Genomic DNA, 25252 nt, shown 5'->3' with positions numbered 1-25252 from the left:
TGTTCACTGCTGCTTCGCCGCCTGTGTAATATTTGAGCTGTTATGGGAGCACAAGTTCAGTAAACTTATTTTTTTCCCTTTAAGACAGTTGTGTCGTCTTTGTCTACGTGACAATATATACCGCACACCGCGTCTTTGCGCGGCCGGCTGCCCCTAGGAGATACGACGCTACATCGCTCCTTCTGCTCCTGGCAGCCATTTAACTCACACGGTACCCCCCCCCCCCCCCTGGCAGGGCAATTCGTCGCACTATAACCGACGACCCAGTGCAACCTAGTGCGAACCACCTGGGAGTTATTATTCCACCTCATCGGGACGATGGGCACATGAGGGAAGTGCGAATACCCTTGAGTACACGAAAGACACTGACGCCCCGATGTATACCGCTTCACATGGTTAAGGGCACTTGCACACATGAGAACGAGCGCCGAAGGCCCCACCAAACTCTTGACAGCGTCACCGGGAAAACTAATACTTCGGCGTCGCTTTTTGCAGCCGACAAATAAAACTAACTTCGTTTCTATCAAGTTGTATAGGGTTATTTAGCTGCCGTTCCCTCTCTCCCTCCCTCTCTTTATGTAACTGAAATAAAATGGAGAGACGAGCTAGTTGGCCAACATGCATCATCGAAAATTTAAGCTCCAACTGAAAGGGATGACACCGGCGCTTACTATAAACTAAAAATTTTATTTTCAAATTAAACACATATATACCCCCTCGGACCTCAAATGTCAGGCACGTGTGTCCGCTGCACATGTCCGTAGGTTAAAAGACAAAGAAAACCCCTCGCACCCGTATCTATCCTCTTTCTTTAAGAAGTAACACTCCATTCCCAGAGACGCTGAAAGAGGGTTGGCTGACGCTGCCCGAACTATATATCTGAATTTGGAACGCTTCGACAAGTTCTCTTGTGCGATCACGGTATCTGAGAAGCACTTCCGTTTCGTAAAAACGCGGTTCACAATCACATTCCTGTGTCCTTGTTTCAGTTCATGCTTAAAATGTTCAATGATGAACTAACAACATCACTAATTAACTAACTAGCTAGCTCACCTCACTCACTCACTCACTCACTCACTCACTCACTCACTCACTCACTCACTCACTCACTCACTCACTCACTCACTCACTCACTCACTCACTCACTCACTCACTCACTCACTCACTCACTCACTCACTCGCACAAATGCAAAAGCATCCCGCCGGCTACCCGACACCAGGCCGCAAAGCTTGGCAAAGCGCGCTGAAGCGTGGTGCTCAAAGGTCGGGCCGTATAGGAAGGCACTATCCTGAGCCGCCGACCTGGCGTCCGCGACAGGTTTTGTTCCCGTGGGAGCGTGTCCATTTGCGGTGGCCTTCTCTGAGAAAGCGTGACCCGGTCGAGAAGCTTCGCACCTCGCATGTTTTTTTTTTTTTTTTTTCATTTTTTGTGTCACTGGCGCACTCCGCAAGCCGATTCTTTCTTGAACCTTTTCTCGTATCATCAACATAGAGCGAATTCTGGTACTCTGGCTGTGCTCGCAGCCAAAATAATTTTTTTTGTTTCGCCCTTTGACCTATTTTAGCAACCGTTACCATCAGCAAATGTCACTGAAATCCAGAGTAAAGGCCCAAACTTAGCCTTCTCACGGTTATGCCGGAGCGTCCGACGACCACATCAATAGACGGACGCTTTTGTATTTCGCAAAACAAATACGCATAGCTGACATCTCGCGCTATTCCCACTGATGATAACCACCCCCGCCGCCATCGAGAAATTCCTACTACTATGAGAAGGAGGGCCCCGATCCTCCGTTGTTACACACCTTGTAACTGAAAAAAAAAGCAAGAAGGCTGTTAAGGAAACCCACTAGTTCACTAACTTCGGTAAGGCTTGATGTTGGGCTAGTAAGTGTACGTTCGTGAACGAAGAGCGCTTTAAATTTGCGTACAGAGGACAAGCGCACAAATATTCAATGTGCGGAACGCGTACGCTACGCTTCGCTCGTTCTGTACGTCGAATGTTTGTTTGTCCCCGTAAAGTTAAAGCGCCCTCTGTTCAAAAAATTAGCAGTTGCTTAGCTCGGCTATGCCAGGATATACGTAGCGTGAGCTAAGGTTCAGCCAGTTATTCCTAGGTTTCCTGGCTGTCTATAGACCAGTTGATTATCATGCTTACTGCTGCTAAAACGATTTCCGATCCAATCCAATTTAATCCAATGCAATCCAATCCAATCGAATCCAATTTAGTCGCAGCGGCGGCGGTAAGGTGGCTAGCCCCCTTAGCGGCGGCTTCGGCGGGCCAGCTGTGCGCGAAGAGACGGCACTGCTCCTCGCCCATGCGCAGCACGGCTCTCCAGGAGCCACACGAAACTGCTCAACCTCTGCCAATGTAGCTCTCGCTACAAAATGTACCCCAGTTGCACGCGACTATCCCTTTCTGGTGTTGCACGTTTTCAAGAATCGATGCCAGACATAGTGACAGCCAATCAAAAAAAGTAGTTTATCATTCTAAGTTCTTCATGGCCAAGTCTCGTTACGAGACTTTCTTCATTTTAAACCTGCAAACGACTGCCATTGGTAGACGGAAGAAAATTCTTACCGCAAAGTAACCGCTGCTGGGTCCTGCCACAGTCAGGAGCAGGTAGCGATAACTTGCCCCACATGCCTACAATCAACAGCGACTGCGAATCTGTCCACGACAAAACAGACCCACCATTCTCATCAGCTGGCGTCTGACTATTTCACTGCTTAGAGCGACGTTATGTGAACTAAGACCGCCTATGGAAAGCGTGTTATAACGGCGAGGGATCCCTCGTGCGTCCCGCATGCTGTGCGGGCGAGCACACCGGGGATATGTTTGAGGGCTGCAGCTGCGGAGGCTACCATGCGCCGTTTTCTAGACGGTATTCAGGCCCGACAGCAACCGAAAACACACAAAAAACTGCGGTTGATTCCTCTGTCATACGAATCGGTAAAACAGGAAAGTGAAATGTGCAGCGAAATCTGCAGCTGAGCATGATTTGCGGGTCAGCGGCTGTCTTGTGGGTGTGCTTGGATAGCGACGTCCTGCTGGCGGGTTGCTTTGGCAAAGGTGTGCTGCCGTCATTTCCACGACGGATATGACGTCAGTTAAATATTGGTGTATCACCCGGCATCATACACTTTCGTGTCAAAATATAAAACCGGAAAACGAACAACCCAAAGTAAAAAGTATTCTTTAGTTTACAAGATTGCTTCCCCGCAAGAACTCCCTGTGTGCAGGGGTGCACCCTTTACAGGCCGGTTGCTTCGTTCTACTGGCGTCACTTCCGCGACGGATATGACATCAGCGAAATCTTCGTGCATCCAGGAATAAAACACTTTCGTGTTAAAAATCCCCGGGCAATCTCCACTAACGCGTGAAACCTGTTGAGGGTGGAAGCATGCAGGAAGGAAAAAAGGATGTAGAAGAAAGGCAGGAACGTTAACCTGGCTAGAGCCTAGTTTGCTATCCTGCACGTGGTAAAGGGAAAGTAGGCAAGAAAGAGAAAGGAAAGAACGGAGAAAAGTTGGAGCAGAAAGGCATGCCCAGCGCTGAAGCACTAAATGTTCAAGTTCAGTGATTGCGACTGAAGGCTTCCAGTCTATAGTCCGGTACAGTAATACCTCGTTAACTCGAACTCGCATATCTCGAAAAATCGGCTAAGTCGAAATTTTCCGCAGCACCGAACCATTTTCTACATGTCCCATGTATTTGTTGCCCTTTATTTCGAAGTAGTTTTGGGCCAAACTGGGGATATCTCAAAATCTGGACGGAGAGTGGAACAAAAATTCCGCCGCCGCAGATCGTTTCACGAGATTAGCCCGATGAGTCCCTCGATCTCGTTTAGCCGCGCCTGCCATAAAGCCGATGTATTCCCCGAACGTGAGGTCTGAGCCTAAACGCATATCAACTTCGTCAAACAACCCTGTGGCACGTCATGTGACGGTAGAGACATTCGTAGAGATACAGCCAACGTTTTTAGACCTAATCTAAAAACGTTGGGTGCAGTGTACTAGAAGATAGAGGTGTGTCGTGCGGAAAAAACCCAATGGCGAGCAGCGGCGGGGAAGATCGGCTTATAGCAATGCGTCAAGCAGCTAGAGGACTGCCCGAGTGCGACCGCAAAGCAGACCAACATTACGCAGTAATTTCCTGCTAAGTAAAATTGCAGTGCCACAAAACCCAGCCGGTGAACGTCTCGTGTTTTTTTTCTCTCTTTCAAACCTTCACGAAAAGCAAGATTGGAGGCCGCTGTTTAAAAGCTAGTAAGTAGTAGGCCTTTCTTGCAGAGGACTCGATATTTCATGGCAATTCGCGTAACTTTGCTTATCTCGAAAATCCGCTTATCTCGAAATATTTCCTGGTTTTTACTACTTCGAGTTAACGAGGTATTACTGTATTTAAGTTCGTTGCCCGTAGAAAGCGGAAGAGTTCCTTATTCGCCTTGTGAGCGGATGACAGAGAAGGCCAGTGACACAGAATCTTCTCCTCCGAGAATGACCGCCATGAGTCCAGGTGCGTCAGTGCTGACGACAGCTTCTTTCTTTTAGGTAGTAGTAGTAGTAAGTATTGTTGAATAAGGCGGACTTAGCCTTGCATAGCTGCCGGCAATTGCTCCGCCTAATCTTCCCCAATACCATATCAAATCTCTCAAAGTCATAACACATCACTTAGTCCTAAAATAACAGACCCGCTATGTCACCACACCTCACTTAGTCCTGTGGACTCAAGAATCCGAGTAGGAGATGAGACACATCTCTTCGCACAATCCAGTGGTCCCTAGGAAAAATAGGCGAGTAGCGAAGCATGCAGTGTATAAGCATCTCCATAGCAAAAACGCCAAGGCGCCAAGAATACACTTATACGCTTCGTATAAGTGTATTCTTGACGCCTTGGCGTTTTTTCCAACGGAGTTGAAACCATTCGGAGGCAGAGGCAGATAACTGTAAAAGCCTCCTGTCTTAGAAGCACGAAGCTCTCTATCACGAGGCGGAAACGAGAGTAGCGGTGCTTTTTAGTGCGCGTTACGAAGCGCGCCGGCGCGAGGCGTAAACGAGTGTCTCGGTGCTTTTTTATACGCATTACGTTCTACCGCGAGGCGTAAAGGAGTTTCCCGGTGTTTTATTACCGTGACTACATGATACGAACTATGATTACTACGACGATGACTGGAGCCGCCAACAGCCCTAGCCCCTAGGGGCTCGCCCCTGATAAAAAAAAAACTGTGGTCGATTCTTCTGTCATAGGAATCGGTAAAACAGGAAAGTGATATGTGCAACGAAATCTGCAGTGAAAGGAGCATCATTTGCAGGTCAGCGGCTGTCTTGCGGATGTGCTTGGCGAGCGACATCCTGCTGGCGGGTCACTTCGGCAAAGGTGTACTGGCGTCATTACCGTGACGGATATGACGTCAGTGAAATCTTGGTGTATCCCGGCCTAAAGCAATTTCGTGTTAAAATATAAAACCCGAACACGAACAACCCTAAGTATAACGTACTCTATAGTGCTAAAGGTTGCTTCCCCGCAAGAAGACCCTGTGTGCAGGGGTGCACCTTTACAGGACGCTGGCTTCGTTGTGCTGGCGTCACTTCCGTGACGGATATGACGCCAGCGAAATCTTCGTGTATCCGGGAATAAATTCGCGTTAAAAAGAACGGCATTAGACGGAACGGCAGCACCACAACAGATGGCGGTTTTCCTGGCGATGCATGGATCAAGAAGCTTGCGGGATGGTATGAAGGCGATGGCTCGACGATGCACAAATGCAATGTTTTTCGGAACACGTATACCAGCGACGCGTGCATGGAATAAACTCGTCGTTCGCGCGTCGACGGTGTGACACTCACGTGGTAGAAGCTGGTGGTCTTGGTCATATGGCGGACCTTGCGGTGCACGACGACGCGGTGCCACTGGTTGTCGTCGAAGCGCACGCGCGCGGGCCGCACACTCTTCTCGAGGGCGCCGGCGCCCAGGCTGACGGACAGCTGCAGGCCGCCGTCCCGCAGGGAGAGCTGCATGAAGTCCCCGCCGCGGCCGCTGTGCCACAGAAGTGCGCTCGCCTGGCGCGTCTTGAACAGCAGTGACACCTGCACAGCCGGCGACACAGACGCGTGAGCTGCCGTTACTCCCGCTCTAATTACACTCAAAGCTCGTTAGAACGATGTTAAAGGGGACGCGTAATTGTTTCTTTGTATTCATTATTTCGTTATATCAATTATAACAGTTTACGGTAATGTGTGCTCAGTTGCATGCACAACTATGGACATGCAAAGAAGGAAACCGCCTGGTGGCCCACTCTACCCGTATACGCGACCACGCATGGGCCGGAAATTGAATAGAAGACCAACATACCGCTTGCTCAATGCGCACATGTCCTATTTTATTGCCAGCTAGACACGGCTGAAAAAAAATTGGGCCCATCTCCCCGCAAGGGGGACTCGAGTAAATGCGTCGCATAGGGGGTGGGTGTATTGCGTTAACGTTTAGTGTTTGGGGAGTTGGTGGTAGTGAATGCGTTGTATCAGCAGCTTCTTGACGTAGTTTGAATGAGTCAAGGATATAAGGCGCGTTCGTAGCCTCCCATTCTGTGTCGCCTTTGTGGCGCAGTGGGTAGAGCACCATGTACGTTGCGTTCCGCCCGCAGGGTCGAGGGATCGAAACCAGGCGCCGGATAGTATTTTTTTTAAGTAGTGTAGGGGGAGGGGTGCGGACAACGACGGTGTGGACTACGACGGACGTCAACGCGGGTGACATTGTGAGTTACTGAAATGCTCTGCATTTAAAAAGTACGTGATGTTTTTTTTGTTTGTTTCGGACACTGCAAGCGAAACCATTCCTTTTTAGGGATGGCCTTTCAGTGGTTGCAGCCCTTTTCGCCGTCGCCATGGGCGCCGAAGAAACGGTGTAGAAGGTCGACCGCATCGAGTTCTTGCGTCGACGGTGGCACGTCGAACGTGTGTGCATGGAAGACCACGACATTTTCGTCGTCGCTTGTGTCGGTTTGTCCTGTGACATCTGCAACCATATCATCGGTCGGCTACGCCGTATTGAGGGAAACCACCTTGCGCCGCTTCTCACTGAAGTCACACGGCCCGCCCGCCCTCCCGCTCCGCCCCGCTGGCTGAGCAGTGGGGATGGCTCGTTCGGCCGCACGTGGCGTGGCTGCGCATGGCCGTGAGGTCGATGCGGGAGTTTTAAAGCAGCCGCGACGAAAGAGTGTCGAACCCCGCGGGAAACTTCACGCACTGCGGTCGGGTTTTTTTTCAGGGTGAGACTAATTCAGTTCGTTATATCCATTGACAGGTCAATATTACTTCGTTACAACGAGGTTGCAAACGCACGGTTCTTTACGAATATTTCGAAGGAAATTTTATTTACTTCGCTATAATGGTTATTTCGTTATACCCCGTAACGTTATAACGAGGTTTGAGTGTAGAGAGTTATAGCAGAGCGGAGAAGTGCTCCCGGTACGATACCCAGTAGGCGACCTGTGCCATTGCGCGTGCGCAGACGCGGTAAAGCAAGTTGTGCGCATGCTCAGATGTACCGGGTACCGCACCGGGACCGCTTCTCCACGTTGGTATAGCTCTCTATTGTCTATGTCGTAGTAAATCAACGCGAATTCCTACCGAACACCTTCCAGACCGATACCCCTGTCAACCGGCATATCTAATGAGTAATGACATTTAAGGCAAATGTCATTAATTTTGTGCTACACGAGAATACCGAAAGACATTTGAGGCGAGCGACATTTAGCGGCTGGCAGAGTTTCGGTAGCTCATTCAGCAGTCAAATGAGTAGCCTCGACAGCAGTGGCGCGCCATTAGAGAAGAAAGCTCAGTAATAAACCAAGGAAGACTGTTTCTAAAAACTGTCACTGAAGTTATCTTTTCCCATTTATGCTTTTTTTTTCAAGCAAAGAAAGGCAAACAAGTACTGACAAAAAAGAAAATCTCGTCCCCAACGCGCGCGCTACCCTAAACAGATTTTTTGCGGACTTGTTTCAGCTTGTGATGTCTATTGTTGACCCCTAAACCGGTGAATGTATTATTTTTATTTAACAAATAATCTTTTGTTCTGTTTTAAAATGTTATTCTGTGTGAAAACACTGTAGATGCACTTGAAATATAATTTTGCGGTTTTGCGAGCCCGCTAATCGTCACTGCTATCACTCTCAAATGACGTTTCTTTCGCCGTGTACACCCGCACGGCCAAACCGGATGATATTAACCGCTAATGTCATTCACTTTGAGTAACATTAGATTTGCCATTTGACAGCGGTATGAGATGCTATACCCCCAGCTCTACCCCACCCTCATGTCCCAACTGCCAACAGGTCCGCGGCACCATCTGCCAGATGGCCCTCGCCTGACCCAACCATCGGAAACGACAAGTCACCCCAACCCCTGGGAGACGGTCATCAGGACCTCGGACGCAGAGGGTCAGCGCCGGCTGATATCCTTTTCGGATGAAGCCTGGAGGACCGGAGGGAACCCGGACGTAGGGGACCAGCCCAGGATGAACACCCGAAGTCATCTTATGGCTTCAATAAAGCATATTCGTCCCCATCGACGGTATTGCTTGTATTTACTGGCGAGGCACGCATGCAGGCAACCGTGTGAGTGCGGCGTCACTGGTCACATCGGGCTCTGCGCATTAGCGGTACTTGTCCGCGCTGAGCACATGACTGTGTCGTGCGTTACAAATTCTACCTCACCGAACGCAAAGCAAAGTATTGCCTCGAGTCCACTGCCAGTGCGATTAATAACATCTCTGTTGGCATCACCGTTGAGAATCGGGTTGAAGGGGAGCAGACGACGCTTGCCGGTGTTTTTTTTTTTTTTCTTCGGCGTGCGGGCGCAGTGGCCGAAGCCGCGCCATGTCCGCGCGGTCCGTGGCGCATCGGCCATGTCTGTGGCCGTTTACAGTGTTGCCAAGCGAAGAAATTGACAGCTAAACTTTTCAACGAATACCACCCATAGAGTAAAAGGGAGGCTCCGACTGTGTGGCTCGTGGTACACCACGTGTCATGGAAAAGAGCCTGGCGGCGTGAACTAGTTCGTGGTGTGGAGGTGAAGACAGTGTACCTGATCCGAGCCGCTGATCACGGGGGCCCGGCTCGACTCGAGGGACAGGAACTCGTGGCCTCGGAAGGTGGCCTCCGAGGGCTGTTTGTCTGCACAAAGGAGGCAAAAAAAGAAGGCGGCAGAGCGTTAGCACATCACTTGGCTGACACCGGCCGCCCAAGAAGCGGGTGGTCTCACCCTGGTCGCAGAAGGCGCCCTCGTAGTCCAGGCCCCGGCAGTCGCAGACAGCGCCCGAGTCGGTGCTGATGCAGCTCCCCCCGTGCTGGCACGGGTCGCGCTGCTCGCACGCCTCGTCGCTGCGCAGCCGGACGCCCTTGAAGCCTGCGTGCGCGCCACACTGCAGGCGCTCTGCTTCTTCCTTTGTCTACCCGCATAGCTTCGCGAGGTCAGGTTAACTTAAAAATAAACCCAGTTATACGAAGTGTGAAATCTGCTGAAACAGCGGAGTTGTGCTTCTCTTGTATTGGCTTGAACGTCAACGGGCGCTCATCCAAGGACGGCAGTGCCGTCGCCGCGCGAATTCTACGGTTCGCGCGAAGGAGTCAGCAGTGAAAACGTCGGCGACGGGAAGTTCTCTCCCCCAGCGGGAAAGAGAGAAACCCCGCCCTGCGGGACCACTGCGCCCTCTGTCGGCGGATGTGGGTACCTGCTCCTACCCCTGCGTGACGACCGACCTTCGGCAGACGGAGGAAAAGGCTCTACCTATAACAGACCTGCTCTTAAAACTCTGGACTGTACACACTCTGAGACTCTTGCGGTTGCCGTTTCTACATGAGTTTCGTTGACTTCCCTCTCAGCTTGTTTCTATTTGCTGCCCTCCTCTATTTCTTGGGCCTTTCTTCTCTTCCCCTCCACCCCCCCCCCCCCCAAACATATTATCATCGAGGCTACTTTGTACGCCAGCTATAAGCTGTTTTTTTTTTTTTTTCACATAAAGAGCTCCTCTCTCTCTCTCTCTATCTCGCTGTCTCGTGAGGTTGAAATTATCCCACACGCGCATCCACAGATCACCAGTGCTCACCGATGGGCTCCTGCTTCTTGGGCGGGCGTCCCTGCTCGGAGGCGTAGACCACGTTCCGCACGGCCCCTCGCAGCCTGGGCTCGAAGAAGACGGTGGGTAGCGAGAGGGCGGCCAGCTTGGCCCCGTACCACGACGGCACTCCGCCCAGGTAGACGAAGCTGTTGCTCGACGCGTTGCCCATGTGCGCGTCGCTCGACTCGTCGACGCTGCCGCTGTCCGCCTGGTCGTCCACACGCAGGCGCGTCTCCGCCCTGCAGCAGAGGCCACGACACCATTCGGAATTGGAAATTATGCTGCGGGTACCATCTCACCCCAGGCCCTAAAACTGCTCCTTCAAAACCTACCTACTACTCAAGTTGAGCTGATTTGGACACCTGCCCACACTCGGCTTGAGGGCAACGAGGTGGCACACACGACAGCCCGAGCACTCACTTCCCGGGCGTGCCCCACTTCTGTGGCCTCTCACGGAGCCAGATCCGCTCGAGATAGCCTATTGAGCTACTATTAATTACCGCCTCTCTCGCCTCAAATGCCCACCGGCCCACCCCTCATTGACTTACATGGAAGAACGATTATGGAGGCTCACCCAGACGGAATCCCTTCCCAATATGGCCCTCCCGCACCACATACACCCCTCAGTTTATCCCTCTCTCTTTTGTCCACTATGCGGAGACAAGGTCACGGTGCAACATCACATGTGGGCCTGTCCATATGATCCCCTCCATCAAATCAATTCCTCGGAGCTCTGGGAGGCGGTGTTGAGCTGTTCTGACCCGGAGAGACAGAAGACCATCATAGCCCGGGCTACCAAGGTCGCTGCACAGCTCCGGCTGCCGGCCACCTCCCTCGCTTAGAGGGCTTCTTTAATAAAATATCTCTCTCTCTCTCTCTCTCTCTCTCTCTCTCTCTCTCTCTCTCTCTCTCTCTCTCTCTCTCTCTCTCTCTCTCTCTCTCTCTCTCTCTCTCTCTCTCTCTCGTCAGCTCGTATACTGTAAGCGTTTGACTTTTAAAGCCAAGTAGTCTGGTCGATCGGTTTTGCCGTCTAGGTAAATTTGACCTTCATTTGACCGCAGCTGTGTCGTACCCATGGCAACGCACGTGACTCGTGGGGCCGAGCTCCGCCGTCGGCCACGTTCGCCGGTGACTCCGCCGCTGCTCGCTTTCGCATGCGCTCTCCGCAGCTGGTACGCGCCTGACCACGTTACTCGCAGCGTGCTTGCGAGCTTGGCCATAAATGAGAGCGAGTCCGGGCTGTCTTCCCTGGGCGTAGCGCGGAAGCTGGGGGCTTTGAGCCGTCGTAGTCAAGCGGCGTCTGACCACCCCGCGGATATCGCCCGGCGAGCTGTTCGGCTCGTAAATCGCCGGAGGCGGAACCACAAGCGTAGACGAAGGCAGGCCTTGGACGAATACTATAATAATTACAACTAAATCAAAGGTTAACCAAATGAAACCAACACTTAAGCAGGCTAAGATAATCTTTCGCATTGCATATCCAAGAAAGCTGAGCTAAGCCGCAGCCATTTTTTTCAGCATCCGCGCACTTTATTTTCTAACCTAACCTTTACCCAATCTAACATAACCTAACCAAACCTAAGCTACGTAACTCAACCTTACCTAACTTGACCAAGGCTACGTAACCTAACCTAACGTAACCTAAATTAGCGCAACCTAACCCTAACCCAACCGAACCAGTATGGCCGACAAAGTCATCACGTCACTTAGAATGCTGCTGAAAGCCTGGTTCGGTATCGGCAAATGGGAACCGACAAGCGCGCACTTGCGAGTGCAGGCTACCTAATGCTAAAACAACGCCATGAGCTGCAGCAAATTAAAGAGACCCTGCAACAAGTTTTTCAACTTTTTTGAAATCTGACATCCTTGCAGAACGTAGTCAATCAACACATCCAGTAGTTAAATTATGGGATCACAAAGTATCTCAGCCAAAAATTACTGCTTTATCATATCAGATGAGTTAGAAACTTGATCAAAAGATTTTTCTCTCTTTCTCAGTCTCGGCCTTCTTTAAGCGCTGGGATTACGTCATCACAGCGGTGTAGCGACTATTGGCCAACTTTTCTTCAGTTGCAGCAGTGAACGCTTTCGATAGCCACTTTAAAAAATGGCTGCAATGCAAAGCAGAAACGAAATGCGAATGTGCTTCGACGGAAAAATCACGCAGTGCCGGTCTACGCTGGCGATGACTACAGCTTTCGCAGTGCTTCTAGCCGCGAAAGAAGGAGTGAAAGCGTTTATCGAAAGTGATGCAGAGTCCCTATAAACGCAATGTCATGACTTGTGCTCGCGGATGGGCTGGCAAACTGAAGCGCTTGTTAATAAACTGTGGTTGATTCCTCTCTCATAGGAATCGGTAAAACATGAAAGTGAAATGTGAAGCGAAATGTGAAGCTGAGCATGATTTGAGGGTCGGCGGCTGTCTTGTGGGTGTGCTTGGCGAGTGACGTCCTGCTGCCGGGTCGCTTCGGTAAAGGTGTACTGGCGTTCTTACCGTAACGAATATGACGTCAGGTATATGTTAGCGTATCCGGGTATAAAACACTTTCGTGTTGAAACATAAAACCCGAAAACGAGCAACCCTAAGTGTAACGTACTCTTTAGAACTAAATGCTACTTCCCCGCAAAAAGACCCTGTGTGCAGTGGTGCACCCCTTACAAGCCGCTTGCTTTGTTCTTGCGTCATTTCCGTGACGGATATGACGTCAGTGATATCTTGGTGTGTATCCAGAAATAAAACACTTTTGTATTAAAAGATGGCTTAAATAAAACTTATTGACAAGTTAGTTGGTTCATAGCATTCGCAGTTGAAGTTAGCGTAGCTTTACAGACAAAACGATTGATAGAACTGGAGCTAAGTCCTATCGGTAAATCCGCGTTAACTCTAATTTCGAATGAAGGGCTTGTATCTGAAAATAGGTGCTTGTGTATAGCGTGACACCGAGCGAAGCGATGAAAGTCCATCCACTCTGCTTCCAAGGCTAGGTAGGCTAGAGCACAACGCCACAGGAGTCTGCATGGGAACTTTTTTTTTTAAAAATGTGGTACCGCAATGCAACCGCGGTGGACACGAGTAGCGGGATGGATTTTTGGCGATCTGATGGATGACTTATTCGCATGGAGCCAAGCGTACCTCGGCGATACGATCTGAGTTAGTACGGTGTGGGCAGCATTGGGGGGAAGTTCGCGCCAGTAAAGCCCCCCTGCCTGTAGAAGGTGTTCCCTCCACGCCTAAATGGGATGTTCACGTGGGCGGCAGGAGGTCCTATACGAACCACCCTGAATGAAAACTTAAAGCGACCCTGCAACACTCTTTTCAGCTTTTTTTTTTATATCTTAATTGCTTGCAGAACGTAGTCACTCAACACACCCAGTACTTAGATTAGGGGGTCGCAAGGTACTTCAGCCAAAAATTACTGCTTGGAAACTAGCTCAAAAGATTTTTCTCTCTTTCCTGGTCTTGACGTTCTTCGAGTGCCAGAATTACGTCACTGAGGCCATGTAGCACCTGTTGGCCGGCTTTCCTTCAGTTGCAGCAATGAACGCTTTTCGATTGCAAGTTTAAAAATAAATCCTCAAAAACAAAGCATGAACGGAAAGCGTATCTGGTACGACGAGCAATTCCCGCAGTGCCGCTCCGTGCCGGCGATAACTCCAGCTTTCGCAGTGGTTCCAGATGCGAAGGGAAGAGTGAAAGCTCTTATCTCAGCGCTTATATGTTGCAGGGTCTCTTTTATGGTAACGCGCCGTGCCCACTCGTACCGGTTAAGCGCAATCGGGGGGCCGTATACGCACCCGTTGCGGACGACCTCTGCGCGGTGCCAGGCTCCATCGTGCAGGTTCCGGCCGGCGCTGAGCAGGAAGGGCGCCACGTCCTCGGGGGGCCCCCCCACCTGGCCGCCGCCGCCGCCGTACGCCAGGCTCAGCCGCAGCCTGCGTCGCGTTTCAGGCCGGGCCTTCAGACCACAAACAGTAGTACGGTGCACGAGCAATTTAGGTTGCCAGTGTGACGTACCATCTGCCAGCGCTCCATACGCAGTGTCCCTATCACCAAAAGAACTACAGTCTCTGTCGCCTCATGGCTAATCGAGAAGGGCATGGCTCGGTGTTGCAGACGACAATATTTTTTAAGGCTTCCTGATACTGTTCTTGTTTAGTGAGCGTGTTATTGCATATATACGTCCCGTTTTTCTCGAAGCAAAAATTTAGTTAGTAGCGCTTTGTGTCGCCGTCTTCCTTTTCTTGTCCCTGTCGATGGTTAGCGCTTTCCAGAACCATGGCGACGTACCCCGCACGCCAGCAGTCGACTCCAGCATCTGGGCATGGCACCCGACGCAAGGGGTGGCACCGTTAATTTCAGGAAGGTATCGGGACGCGCAATCTGCCCTAGCGCAGGCTGTACAGCTGCGGTAGGGGCAACGGGTGCACCTTGGGGTGTCCGCAGAAGCCGAGGAATTTCCTCATCACCACGGCGACAGCTGTCCTGCTGCTCTTGGCGAACCTCCTCGGTGGCTCGGGGAGAAAGAGAGAGAGAGAATAAACTTTTATTAAATCAAGGAAATGCTTCAGAGAGGCGTCCGCATTCCTCTCTGAAGCATTTCCTTGTTTTAATTAAAGTTTATTTTCTCTCTCTCTCTCTCTCTCTCTCTCTCTCTCTCTCTCTCTCTCTCTCTCTCTCTCTCTCTCTCTCTCTCTCTCTCTATCTCTCTCTCTCTCTCTCTCTCTCTCTCTCCCCGAGCTCAGAGTCCCGGCATGCCAGCAAGGGGGCAGGAGGAACACTGTTCCTAGGCGGGGCCACGTACTGGCGCTGACAAGCATTGGGGATATCATTTTTTCTGAGGGGCACAGGATCCAAATATATTTCGATTGAAACAGGCCTCGGTACTCTTGCTGACCTGGCTAAGAGACCATGCTGTAAAATGATTCGCACAACTTTAAGGGTGTAAATCACTGTCGGTAACTAACACCTTTACACCCCAGCATAAAAGCAAAGAATACTCCCTTTAAGCTGCTTTTCGTTCATAACACCTCTACACCCTAGCGTAAAGACACAGAAATACACCCTTTAAAGGGCGTTAATCGTCCATAACACACTTACGCCCTAGCATAAGGACAAAAGAATACACCCTTTTAAAGGGCGTTTTATCGTTGAGTACACCCTTCCAGAGGGTGCTTTTCTATGTTTTTGGTAGGGCGCAAAGAAGTTAGAGACTAAAAGGGTGTAAATCATTTTACACTGCCCAGAACGAAATACGCGCGCACGGTGGAGCGAACCATTCGACGAGATATGTGTTTGGTGTTTTTAAGGAAAACCACGCAAGGGCGACGGAGACGTTCGGTGGGGATCGAAGCTGCGTACCTGAGCGTCCCTTCGACAAGCTTGAGTTCGACGAAGTCCCCGTGCCCTCCGTCGTCGGTGTACAGGAGCAGCCCGCTGGGCTCCTGCGTCTGGAAGTCCAGGCTGAGCGTCGCCTGCGGGCCGGCCTGCCAGCGCCGAAGCTGTGCATACGAGCTGGACGAGCCCTCCAGCAGCACGGCCGACGGACCCAGGGGCCCCGACTCCGACAGGGGAGGACCCTGCGACGACCACGCGCCGCGCTTATTAAAGCGAAAGCTCTTAGTGCTTCCCCATAGACCGGTTGGCCGACCGAAAAGCTCACATAAAAAATAAGAGGTCCCAGGGCCTTGATATTTCAAAACGAGATGGCTTAAATTGCTCCTTAGAAAAGTCTTCCCAGCATTGCTTTGTGTTTAGAGGTGAAGCTGACTTGCAGTGTATCGGTGTAAGCCTGGTCTTTGTAGGCTAGTTTCCCCACTTCACCTGTTCTGCAGTGAAGCATGACCATCTACGGAGGGAGCATGATTACGAAAAGCGGATTACGAAACTTTCGCGTTATAAAACGTATCCTGAAACAATTTATATGACAATTACCCGCTAAGACGACTCTACATGCATGAAAACTAAACCGTTACTTGAAGACCGCGAAAAAGAGAGGGAGCGATGGGAGTTTAAAACTGGGGTGAGGGGAGGCAAATCTATTAGGTTAGCTAGAAGTAGGGCGAGTAAGTGGAATAAAACAGGCAAGTCGGTTGCTGACAACTGACGCCCAGATTCAAAGGGGGAGCCACAAATCATTATCATCATCATCATTATCCCCATCACCATCATCATCATCGTCGTCGTCGTCAATGCTTGCCTCTGTTTGCCCCTAGCACAGGTGGACAGCCGCGAACCGGCTTGTGATACATGCATGGGGCACGCGGGAAGTTTCGCAAGTGGGTGTATATTGAAAAACTCCGGGTGAGAGGGACCTACCTGGGCGCTGACGAGGGACGCTGCTGCGGTCGCTAGCAGCACCACCACAGGCAGGCGTAGCCGGTCCTGGACCCCGTTGGCCGCCATCCTCCCTGCCGCCGCCCACTCGGCTGCTGGGGCTGCGCACAGAGGGCGCCGTGTGTGTAGGCAAGGGGGTCTGACGCAACGCAGAGGCAGGCTGTTGGGCGGGCATCAGCAGCATTACAGCTCACGGCGCCAACTCGGCGAAATGCATAGACCCGATACCGAACAATACTAATGCAGTTATGGCCGAGCGCGTAGTTTATTTATGCCTTTATTTGTTTATTTGTTGAAAATATATTTCAAGGGACATGGGGGCATAGCGTAAAGGAGCGGTGAAATGCATAAAGTGCAGTTGTTTTTGCAAGAAGAGCATTCAAACAGACAAGGAGAAGAAATGACAAAAGATTGGTTCAAAAAAGAAGGTTAGGAATGGCCGCTTTAATGTGCGTGGCATCAGTTTTGGCAGTCGTGGTGGGAGGGAGATGGTTCCATTCTACGCTTGGTTTTGAATGAAAGATTCGTTATACATGTCAGTGTGACAACATGGCACACAAACCTTGCTGCAATGGTCAATTCGAGATGCCACGTAACCTAGGGGGGAGTGATAACTTGATCTTTTAAATCAGTTGGCTAAGAACACGTACTAGCGCAGCCCACTGGACAACAGAAACTTCCCCGTCCGCGAATTACGAACTTTTCTTGCCGAACGCCTATTCGTATAACAAATTCGCCACCCCACGTTGCAGTTGAGCCACCTACCAGTGGAGACACTGGCCCGTCAGCATTGCCCAATGGTACGGGGGCAAAATTGAACCACTAATTTCTTGAAAGAGCAAACCGCGCCCCGCCTCACACGGGCAAAAGGAGGCACCGGAGGGAACACACAACATTGCAGTTTTTGAACCTCTATTGACTGTGTCACCTGTTTTTGTTATGTAACCTGTACGAATTATGTTTTTTTTTCAAACGATAGGTTAGGTTGTACTGTGTATCATATGTTCATTAACGTGCTGATTTTCTAACCATTGTATTCGTTTCTGTCGCTGCAAACAACGCGTATTTTGTATTGAACCCGCTACTAGCCAACTGGCTATCGATCCAGGAACTGCGTTGAATAGCTCTGCACGTAATGATCAAAAAAAGAAAAAAAGAATGTTTTTTGGGGGGTGGCGAAGCTCCAAAAAATGGCTGTGGCTTAGCTCAGCTAACACTAGGTATGCAAAGCGAAGGCTTGGCTTAGCTTCGTTAAGTCTTGGTATCACTTGGTTAACCTTTGACTTTGTTGCTAATTATTACACTATTCACCCAAAGCCTGCCTTTGTCTACGATTGTGGTCCACCCGCTTCCGGCGTCTTTCGAGCCGAACGGTTCGTCGGGCGATATCCGCGGGGTGTTCACACGCCTGCCGACGACGGTTAAGCTCCCGCGCAACGCTCAGAGAAGACGGCCCTGTCACGCTGTCATTCATGGCAACGCTCGCATGCAAGCGGCGAGTCACGTTGTCAGGCGCGAACCAGCTGCGGAGAGCGCATGCGCCAAGCCGGCAGCAGCGGCGAGCGCGGCCGTCGGCGAAGCTCGTCCCGGCGAGCATAGAGTTTCATACTAATATACACTAGAGGGAAATCTGGCGCCACTGTCTAGGGGAGCCGCGCTTCAGCGAGCGTGCCGTCATGTACCGGGCAGGCACGTTCCACTTGTCCTTGGCATGGCTCACGAACAGGCTGGGAAGTTGGCTTTGGCTGCAAAAATGCAACAATATCACTGCAAAAGATTCATCGAATTTGTTCTGTTATTATAAAATTAAAGCTCCAGAAAGATTTATTTGTCAGGGATTATTTAGAAGCTTCATGGAAGATGAAGAAAAAAACAATGTTACCCCTTTTGGCTTCAAGACGAAAAAGAAGCCATGTGGCTAACCAAGCCAAGGAGGCGAGGAACGTCGCTAGCTGCAATGGCGCCGCCCTCGGCGGCCCGCGAGTGCAGCGCCAGATTTCCCTCTAGTATATATTAGTAAGAAACTCTATGCCGGCGAGTGACGTGATGCGTTGCCGAGAGTACGGCGCATCATCATCATCATCATAATCATCATCATCAGCCTAGCTTGCCCACTGCGGGGCAAAGGCCTCTCCCATTATTTCCAATTATCCCGGTCCTGTGCTAACTGCGACCAATTTATCCCGGCAAACTTTTTGATCTCATCTGCCCATCTGACTTTCTGCCACCTCCTGCAACGCTTGCCTTCTTTAGGGGTCCACTCTGTTACCCTTAAGGACCAGCGGTTATCTTGCCTTCGCATTACATGCCCTGCCCACGCCCATTTCTTCTTCTTAATTTCTACCGATATGTCCTTAACACGCGTTTGTTCCCTGACCCCCTGCGCTCTCTTCTTGTCCCTTAACGTTACACCTATCATCTTCCGCTCCATTTCTCGCTGAGTCGTCCTCAATTTAAGTTGAACCCTCTTGGCCAGCCTCCAAGTTTCTTCCCCGTAGGTGATATTACCGGTACTCACCTACGGAGCTGCGGTCAAAAAAGGGCCAAATCCTCCGCGACAGCGAAGCCGGTCGATGAGTATAGTAAAGCTTTACTTTAAAAATTTCGGAAACAACCCTTCACGGAGTTCATGCTTGGCATCCGCAGGATTATATTTTTACTCTCCAACCGAGATCTGTACAAGCGCGCCGCCAAAGCCGCATTGCGGGCACCGGGTGCTGCCCTGTAAAGCGTGCACCGCTGTGAGGCACGCCAGTCGTGTGGCAAAGCGCGAACCTGCCGGCAATCTTCCAAGGAATGCTGCGGCCGCCCCCGCTCCTCTTTCTGCTGTGTCTCCCCAGCCAGCGTCGCAGAATTCTAAAGTCATTCCGAGCAGCGAAACGACTCAATGAAAAGGAAGCCGAGCGCTGCGCCCCCCCGCGGCGTCACCTGGGGCGGGAGCGGCGGAAATTGTCACGCTCCCACGGGGGTCTCGCTACATTCTTCTGCAGCTTCCCTCGGCTGTGGTAACGTTACGCGGGCGTCATTTCGTATCAAGCACGAGTGGCAGCTTTGGGGCGAAGCCATCGCTTCTATTCCCGTCACCGCGTCTCCGAGCACTTTTTCGGGGCTCCAGACGTCGACCTTTTAGCGGCTTGCGACGACGCTTTGTCAGGAGAATTCAGCCGGAGGCTTTTTCTTTCGGACTAACGTGTGATGAAAGGAGGGTTTTGAGGTAAGCAGTCGGGAGTGGGCGGATACTAAAGTATGCAACAAATTTCCCGTTAGAGCGCATCTTTGCTCGTTAGAGAAAGCTGAACCCAACATTGTTCGGTGAAGCTATCTAGGTTTTGTGTACAGGCGTTTGTACGCACTGCTGATTCAAATGGGAGATTAACTACATCATATTAGAAAAACGCGGTAAAAAAAAAAAACTGGCAAAGCTTGCAATAAGTCGCGCAAGGCTTGAACCATAGCCAAGCTTCAGGATTTCTTTCTACGTGAGCACTGAAGGAAAAATGACCACGCATTTGTACAATTTTGAAATTGTTTATTTACATGTTTCGTCGTCGTTTTGAACTGTGTCAGTGGCAGTCAGTCATTGTCATATGCATCGATATCGTCATGTTCCTCATGCCAAGCGCTGCATGCGCGGTAGCGCTTGACAACAGCTGGGGCGCAGCGGTGGTGCGTAAGATCACGACGCATGCGCGGCGTTCCTGGAGTCGCGTCGAGGTTCCGTGGAGCGGGTGTTGCGCCAGCTGTGGCGTTGTTGGTTGCTAGGCCACGCGAGGCGCTCCCTGGGGTTTTCGACAGTTTTTTTTTTTTTTTTGCTAACGCCACTGCGCGAGCCGGGAATGCTCGGCGGTCGCCGCGCTCGTCTTTTTTTTTTGTATTTTGAACGTGTTACACGCCACACATTACGGCCAGCTACAACAGCTTCGCTGCTAAAAAATCATGCACCCGTCCGTCTAACGACGACGATGGTTGAACTCTAAGCTTTCTCGTGAGGGATTAAATGTTTGTCGTCAGAGTTTGACATTGGCTCGTCGAGCTTTAACTTTATCTCGCACGCAGTGTGGACTTTTTATCGCAGCGGCTTTGACTTTGACCCTTTTATTGGTAACTTGGTTTCGCGCGAAAAAACATTGGAGTTCAAAGATTAGTGTAGTTTGATGGCGAGTGCGTATTTTTTTTTGCCATAGAATGCCTGTTGGCACAAAAATAACCTATTTACAAGTAGATATGGGCACCCGTCTCTCGAAGGAAGTCAAGAAGCGAGCGGTGGTGGGGTTCCCAAAGCCACCGCTCGAGGTCGGGGGGTCTTCCAGGATGGAGGCCTGTGCCTCTCAGGTGTCGCTTTCTGGATGAGTCCAGTGAATGACACGCCCATATTAGATGGTCCGCATCAGCTTGTTCGGCAGGAGCTGTGCAGAGGGGGCAGGTGTCATCGAACGGGGAATGGTAGCGTGGTGGGCACGCCCGGGTCACAGCAGGTGTAAGCGCCACTCTAACACGAAGTCTGCGCAGCAAACCCTCTTCCCAGCTCCGTTCCACACGGTGGGATAAGGGCACGTGTGGCGCGACGCAGATCGTCCTTTCGTTGGAGAAAGTTTTCTATCGGACCGGTTGTTAACATTGGCAGCGGCCGAGGAATATACGTAGGGTGACAGGCCCTATCCGCGGCCATGTGAGTGGGGAGCTTATTCCGCCGAACCCGCAACAGCCTGAGAGGGCAAGGGTACGTGTCTAGTAGGGCGTGGATGTCCCTTCAAATAGTGCAATTGTTGGATACTCCGCGTAAATCCCGTATCGCCGCCATGGAGTCCGTATAAAGATGTAGGATGGCAACCACGAGGGCACGCTGTAGGGCCGGCGTTAGTATTTGTAGGCCATCCCGGATGGCTGTGAGCTCCGCCTGTCGAGATGGCAGGGTGCGGATGCTTTAAGTAGTAGCAAATTTGAGAGGCGTCAGGGTAGACGGAATCTGTCCAATGTTTGCATGTTCATGTACCCCTTTCCAAATCAAACCTAACTACTCTGGCCGAGTAGGAATGGCGCTGTCGGATAGACGCCGGCTTCATTGCGCGAGGGAAGCAGGTTCTATTCCAGCCACCGGAAGCGTTTGTTTTTCTTTCACTTCACCCACGATCACCATCATCGTCAGAGAAAGTTGGCTGTGCGACAGTGCGTTTTCGACGCGACATACTCCGTCAGTGAGACATTGACAGCTTCGCTTTAAAACCGCGCACTTTGCAAGCACTTTCTGACAACTCCGTATTGAATCCGTGTGCCGGATGAACCATCCGGACCAAACCTTAAATGCCCATCGAATGTTTTAGGGCCGAAGCACCTTAACCGCCCGGCGTCCGGCGTCCGTGCTCACGGCACAGCACCGTGTAAATCCATAGGGAGAGAGAGAGAGAGAGAGAGAGAGAGAGAGAGAGAGAGAGAGAGAGAGAGAGAGAGAGAGAGAGGGGGGGGAGGGAGGGTGAGAGAGAGGGGGGGACGCACTCTAAACATCTGTGACTAAAGGTTAACAAGAACAAAAAAATGTTCACAAAAGGTTAGAGAGAGTGGGAGAGAGAGAGAGACGCACAGCACCGTGTAAATCGAAACATCTGTGAACAAAACTTTCACAAAAGGGAAACAAGAACAAAATAAAACGTTCACAAAAAATTAGAGAGAGGGCGAGAGAGAAGGAGACTGCTCCTGGAGAGCGGTGCTGCGCATGCGCGAGAAGCATGGACTGGATTGGATTAGATTGGATTGAATTTGATTTGGATTGGATTGGATTTGATTGAAACGGATCGGATTGGATTTGATTAAATTGTATAGGATTGGATTGGATTGGATTGGATTAAAATCTTTTTAGAGCAGTAAGCACTCACGGCTGATTTACGGTAAGAACTATCCCCAGTGATTTGCCCGCTCATCATGATTCACTTCGTGGAGATGCGTGAATTTTTTTGTCGGGTTCCCGCTACCGATAGCTGTTTTGCACCAATGCGAAGTAGAAACCGTCGCTCACGAGCACGGCACCCGTCAACGAGGAGGTCACCTGAGCACGCTGCTCCTTCGAGGCTGCAACTAGGCGTTTTCTACTCTGAGGGAACACGTCTCGGTACACTCTACCAGCTCCCCTACTTTACAACGGCAAAACAATGGCGACGAGCTCGTGCCTATCGTCTCGAAAGCTTGAGTTCGCTTGACGGCCGCGGAATGCCGGCGCGGGCAACAATGGCAGCGCATACCACGCCACCACGCGGAACGCCGAGAGTTCGTGCGGATTGCACGCTGCGATCGCCGAGGGGAAGGCGGCGCGGCCCATTCGATTTGCAGCGGCGCTGCTCCCCCAACACCGCAGCAGGGGCGCAGTTTGGCCCAATTAGAGGGAAAGCGGCACGGCGATTCCGAGCGTCGTGATACGCAGAGTGCGGAGCGCGCGTCTCGCCAGCTGAATGATTGATTGGCGCCGCCGCCACTGACGAATCGATTGCGCTGCTGGTGGCGTGGCGGCGTCAGCCCACGGGCGGTATTCTGATGTTTTGTCCGTTTTGTGTCCGTTTCTTAAGTGTCCATTTTGAGCAAGCCCTGATTGGCTTAAAATCGAACACCCGGATGTGACGCCTTGCAAGCACGGCGGAGCTATGAGGCGCGGCTTCTCGGAGCAGACGATTTGGAGCAGACGATTTTTTGTCGTCTTGTTGTTGGTTCACTGGAGGAACAATAAACACATAAAATACAGTTTAAAATGTGTTTATTCCTTTAAAATGTGTTTACAACAACAGTTGCGCAAAAGTCAACCCATCCCGTCTACAACTGGAAGTACGTCACAATAAAACGGACACTAAACGGACGTTCTCAAAACGGACAAACGCGAGAACTCCGCCCCAGACGGAACGACACACCGTGTGCTGCGGGTCCCCTTGTTGCGAAACCTGAGTCGCTGCCTTTGATAATAAGTCGCTTACGTGACGCGGCTGAGGGCCGTTCGTTTGCTCTGCCGTCGCACCCCGCCAAGATAATGGGGGAGGGGCGGTGGACGCTTTCGTAACCGCCCTGTTTGCCCGCAGCGAACAATCTTCTCTGACCCCGGGCGTGTTTCGCAACTGGCCGAGCTAACTTGTGTGCCGATAGCCGTAGATTCTTAGCGTATATCCTCACGAAAAAGTCAACGACGTGGAAGGAGAACGATTTTTACTTGTTTGCTTCGTCCAATTACCTTGCACTTTCAAACACGTCGCTCTGTTTTGCCGAATGAACAGCAAACGAGCGCTTGCTGGTGTACGAACCACGCGAAAAAGTTATTGAATTGTGTCTTGGGCAACGCTGGCTCCGGTGGCTTTGCTCTTCGATCGTGCTGAACAAAAAGTGCACAGCTCAGTAGATGGTCTCCCGAGACCCCTGGTCTGGCATATAGATGGGCATGCCCACTTAATCGATTCCTGAGAAATATGTTCTACGGAGGAAATAGAACTGAAATCGAACGAATTCTGATCGTGAAACTCCGAGCGAAAGCATCTTTACTCTTCAGAAATAAGTACTGAGAATCCCAAATTCAATACAATTTATGCATAATGTTACAACATTAAAATCAATGAAGCAAAACGTTTACAATGTCCCTAATTTTAACGCTCGGAGTTGGATTATTTGATAATGGCGAACTTTACCGACAGTGGTGAATGCCGTTGTCAGGTTGGTCACGCAATTAGCTTATGCAAATCGTAAGCGGGAAATATTCCTGCACTGTAAGAGCCAAAACTTCCAAACACAATTGGTGGCTAGCAAAGCTATGTTCAGACCACAGAAGCAAAAGCCATATCGTGATCTACGGACGTAAGAAAACTGTGGTTGATTCATCTGTCATAAGAATCGGTAAAACACGAAAGTGAAATGTGCAGCGAAACCTGCAGCTGAGCGTGATTTGGGGGTCGGCGGCTGTCTCGTGGGAGTGCTTGGCGAGCGACGTCCTGCTGGTGGGTTGCTTCGGCAAACGTGTACTGGCATCATTTCCATGACGGATATGACGTCAGTGAAATCTTGGTGTATCCCGGCAAAAAAACTGTTTCGTGTTAAAATGTAAAAACCGAAATTGAACAACCCTAAGTATAACGTACTCTTTAGTACTGAAGGTTGCTTCCCCGCAAGAAGACCCCGTGTGCAGAGGTGCACCCTCTACAGGCCGCTTGCTTCGTTGTACTGGCGTCATTTCCGTGGCGGTTATGACGTCACTGAACTATTCGCGTATCCCGGAGTAAAACACTTTCGTGTTAAAAACGGCGTGTCATGCAGTTCAGTTGGCTCAGACGTGCAATGACGTCATTCTTTACAGTTATTACGACAGTTGCGACAACAGTCTGAACCCGGCCTAAGGGTTTTCCCTTGCAAACGTAACATTACATATGATTGGATGGCATACCGTCTGGTCAGAATAGTTTCACGCAAAAGATGGCACACGGGTCACTGACCAAGTCAAAAATAAAGAAATGCTTCTCCCGAGACGTCACTTTTCTTACCAACTTGGTCAAGTTTTGTTTTGCGTCAACAGTTCTGCTGGAACCTGGCCCTAGGGTTCAATTCGTGACTCCACTTTTCTCCATAACGTACTCCCTCCCCTTTTCCCCCCTGCCCTACCCCCCCCCTTCCCATTATTTTCTTTCAAATAATTTCGCCCACGGTGTTTTCAGAAAGTTGAGAGAATTGCGAAAGCTAAAACTGCTTCCAACCTTCGCTGAAAGCACGTCTAATCGATCGTCAAACCATCAAATACCCAAATCGCAAACGAAGAGCGAACCCATGCGACGATCTTTCAT

General features: G+C 50.7%; 1 protein-coding gene across 1 annotated transcript in view; it reads right to left on the bottom strand.

The window, feature by feature from the left end:
* Window positions 1-25252, bottom strand: part of Nrx-1 (Neurexin 1) — a 67271-nt gene that overhangs the window by 24836 nt on the left and 17183 nt on the right. Inside the window, exons 2-8 of the mRNA XM_077682136.1 lie at window positions 16440-16558; window positions 15483-15700; window positions 13919-14056; window positions 10112-10362; window positions 9268-9411; window positions 9091-9179; window positions 5851-6090 (exon numbers count right to left, since the gene is read on the bottom strand). Coding sequence (XP_077538262.1) covers window positions 5851-6090; window positions 9091-9179; window positions 9268-9411; window positions 10112-10362; window positions 13919-14056; window positions 15483-15700; window positions 16440-16526 — 1167 coding nt within the window. The 5' untranslated portion in view covers window positions 16527-16558. The remainder of the gene's footprint in view (window positions 1-5850; window positions 6091-9090; window positions 9180-9267; window positions 9412-10111; window positions 10363-13918; window positions 14057-15482; window positions 15701-16439; window positions 16559-25252) is intronic.

The sequence above is a fragment of the Haemaphysalis longicornis genome, unplaced genomic scaffold (genome assembly GCF_048455015.1).
Source record: "Haemaphysalis longicornis isolate Haplotype H1 unplaced genomic scaffold, Haemaphysalis longicornis Haplotype H1 scaffold_8, whole genome shotgun sequence".
In the NCBI taxonomy this organism is placed as follows: Eukaryota; Metazoa; Arthropoda; class Arachnida; order Ixodida; family Ixodidae; genus Haemaphysalis; species Haemaphysalis longicornis.
This window is presented reverse-complemented; position numbering and strand designations above follow the sequence as displayed.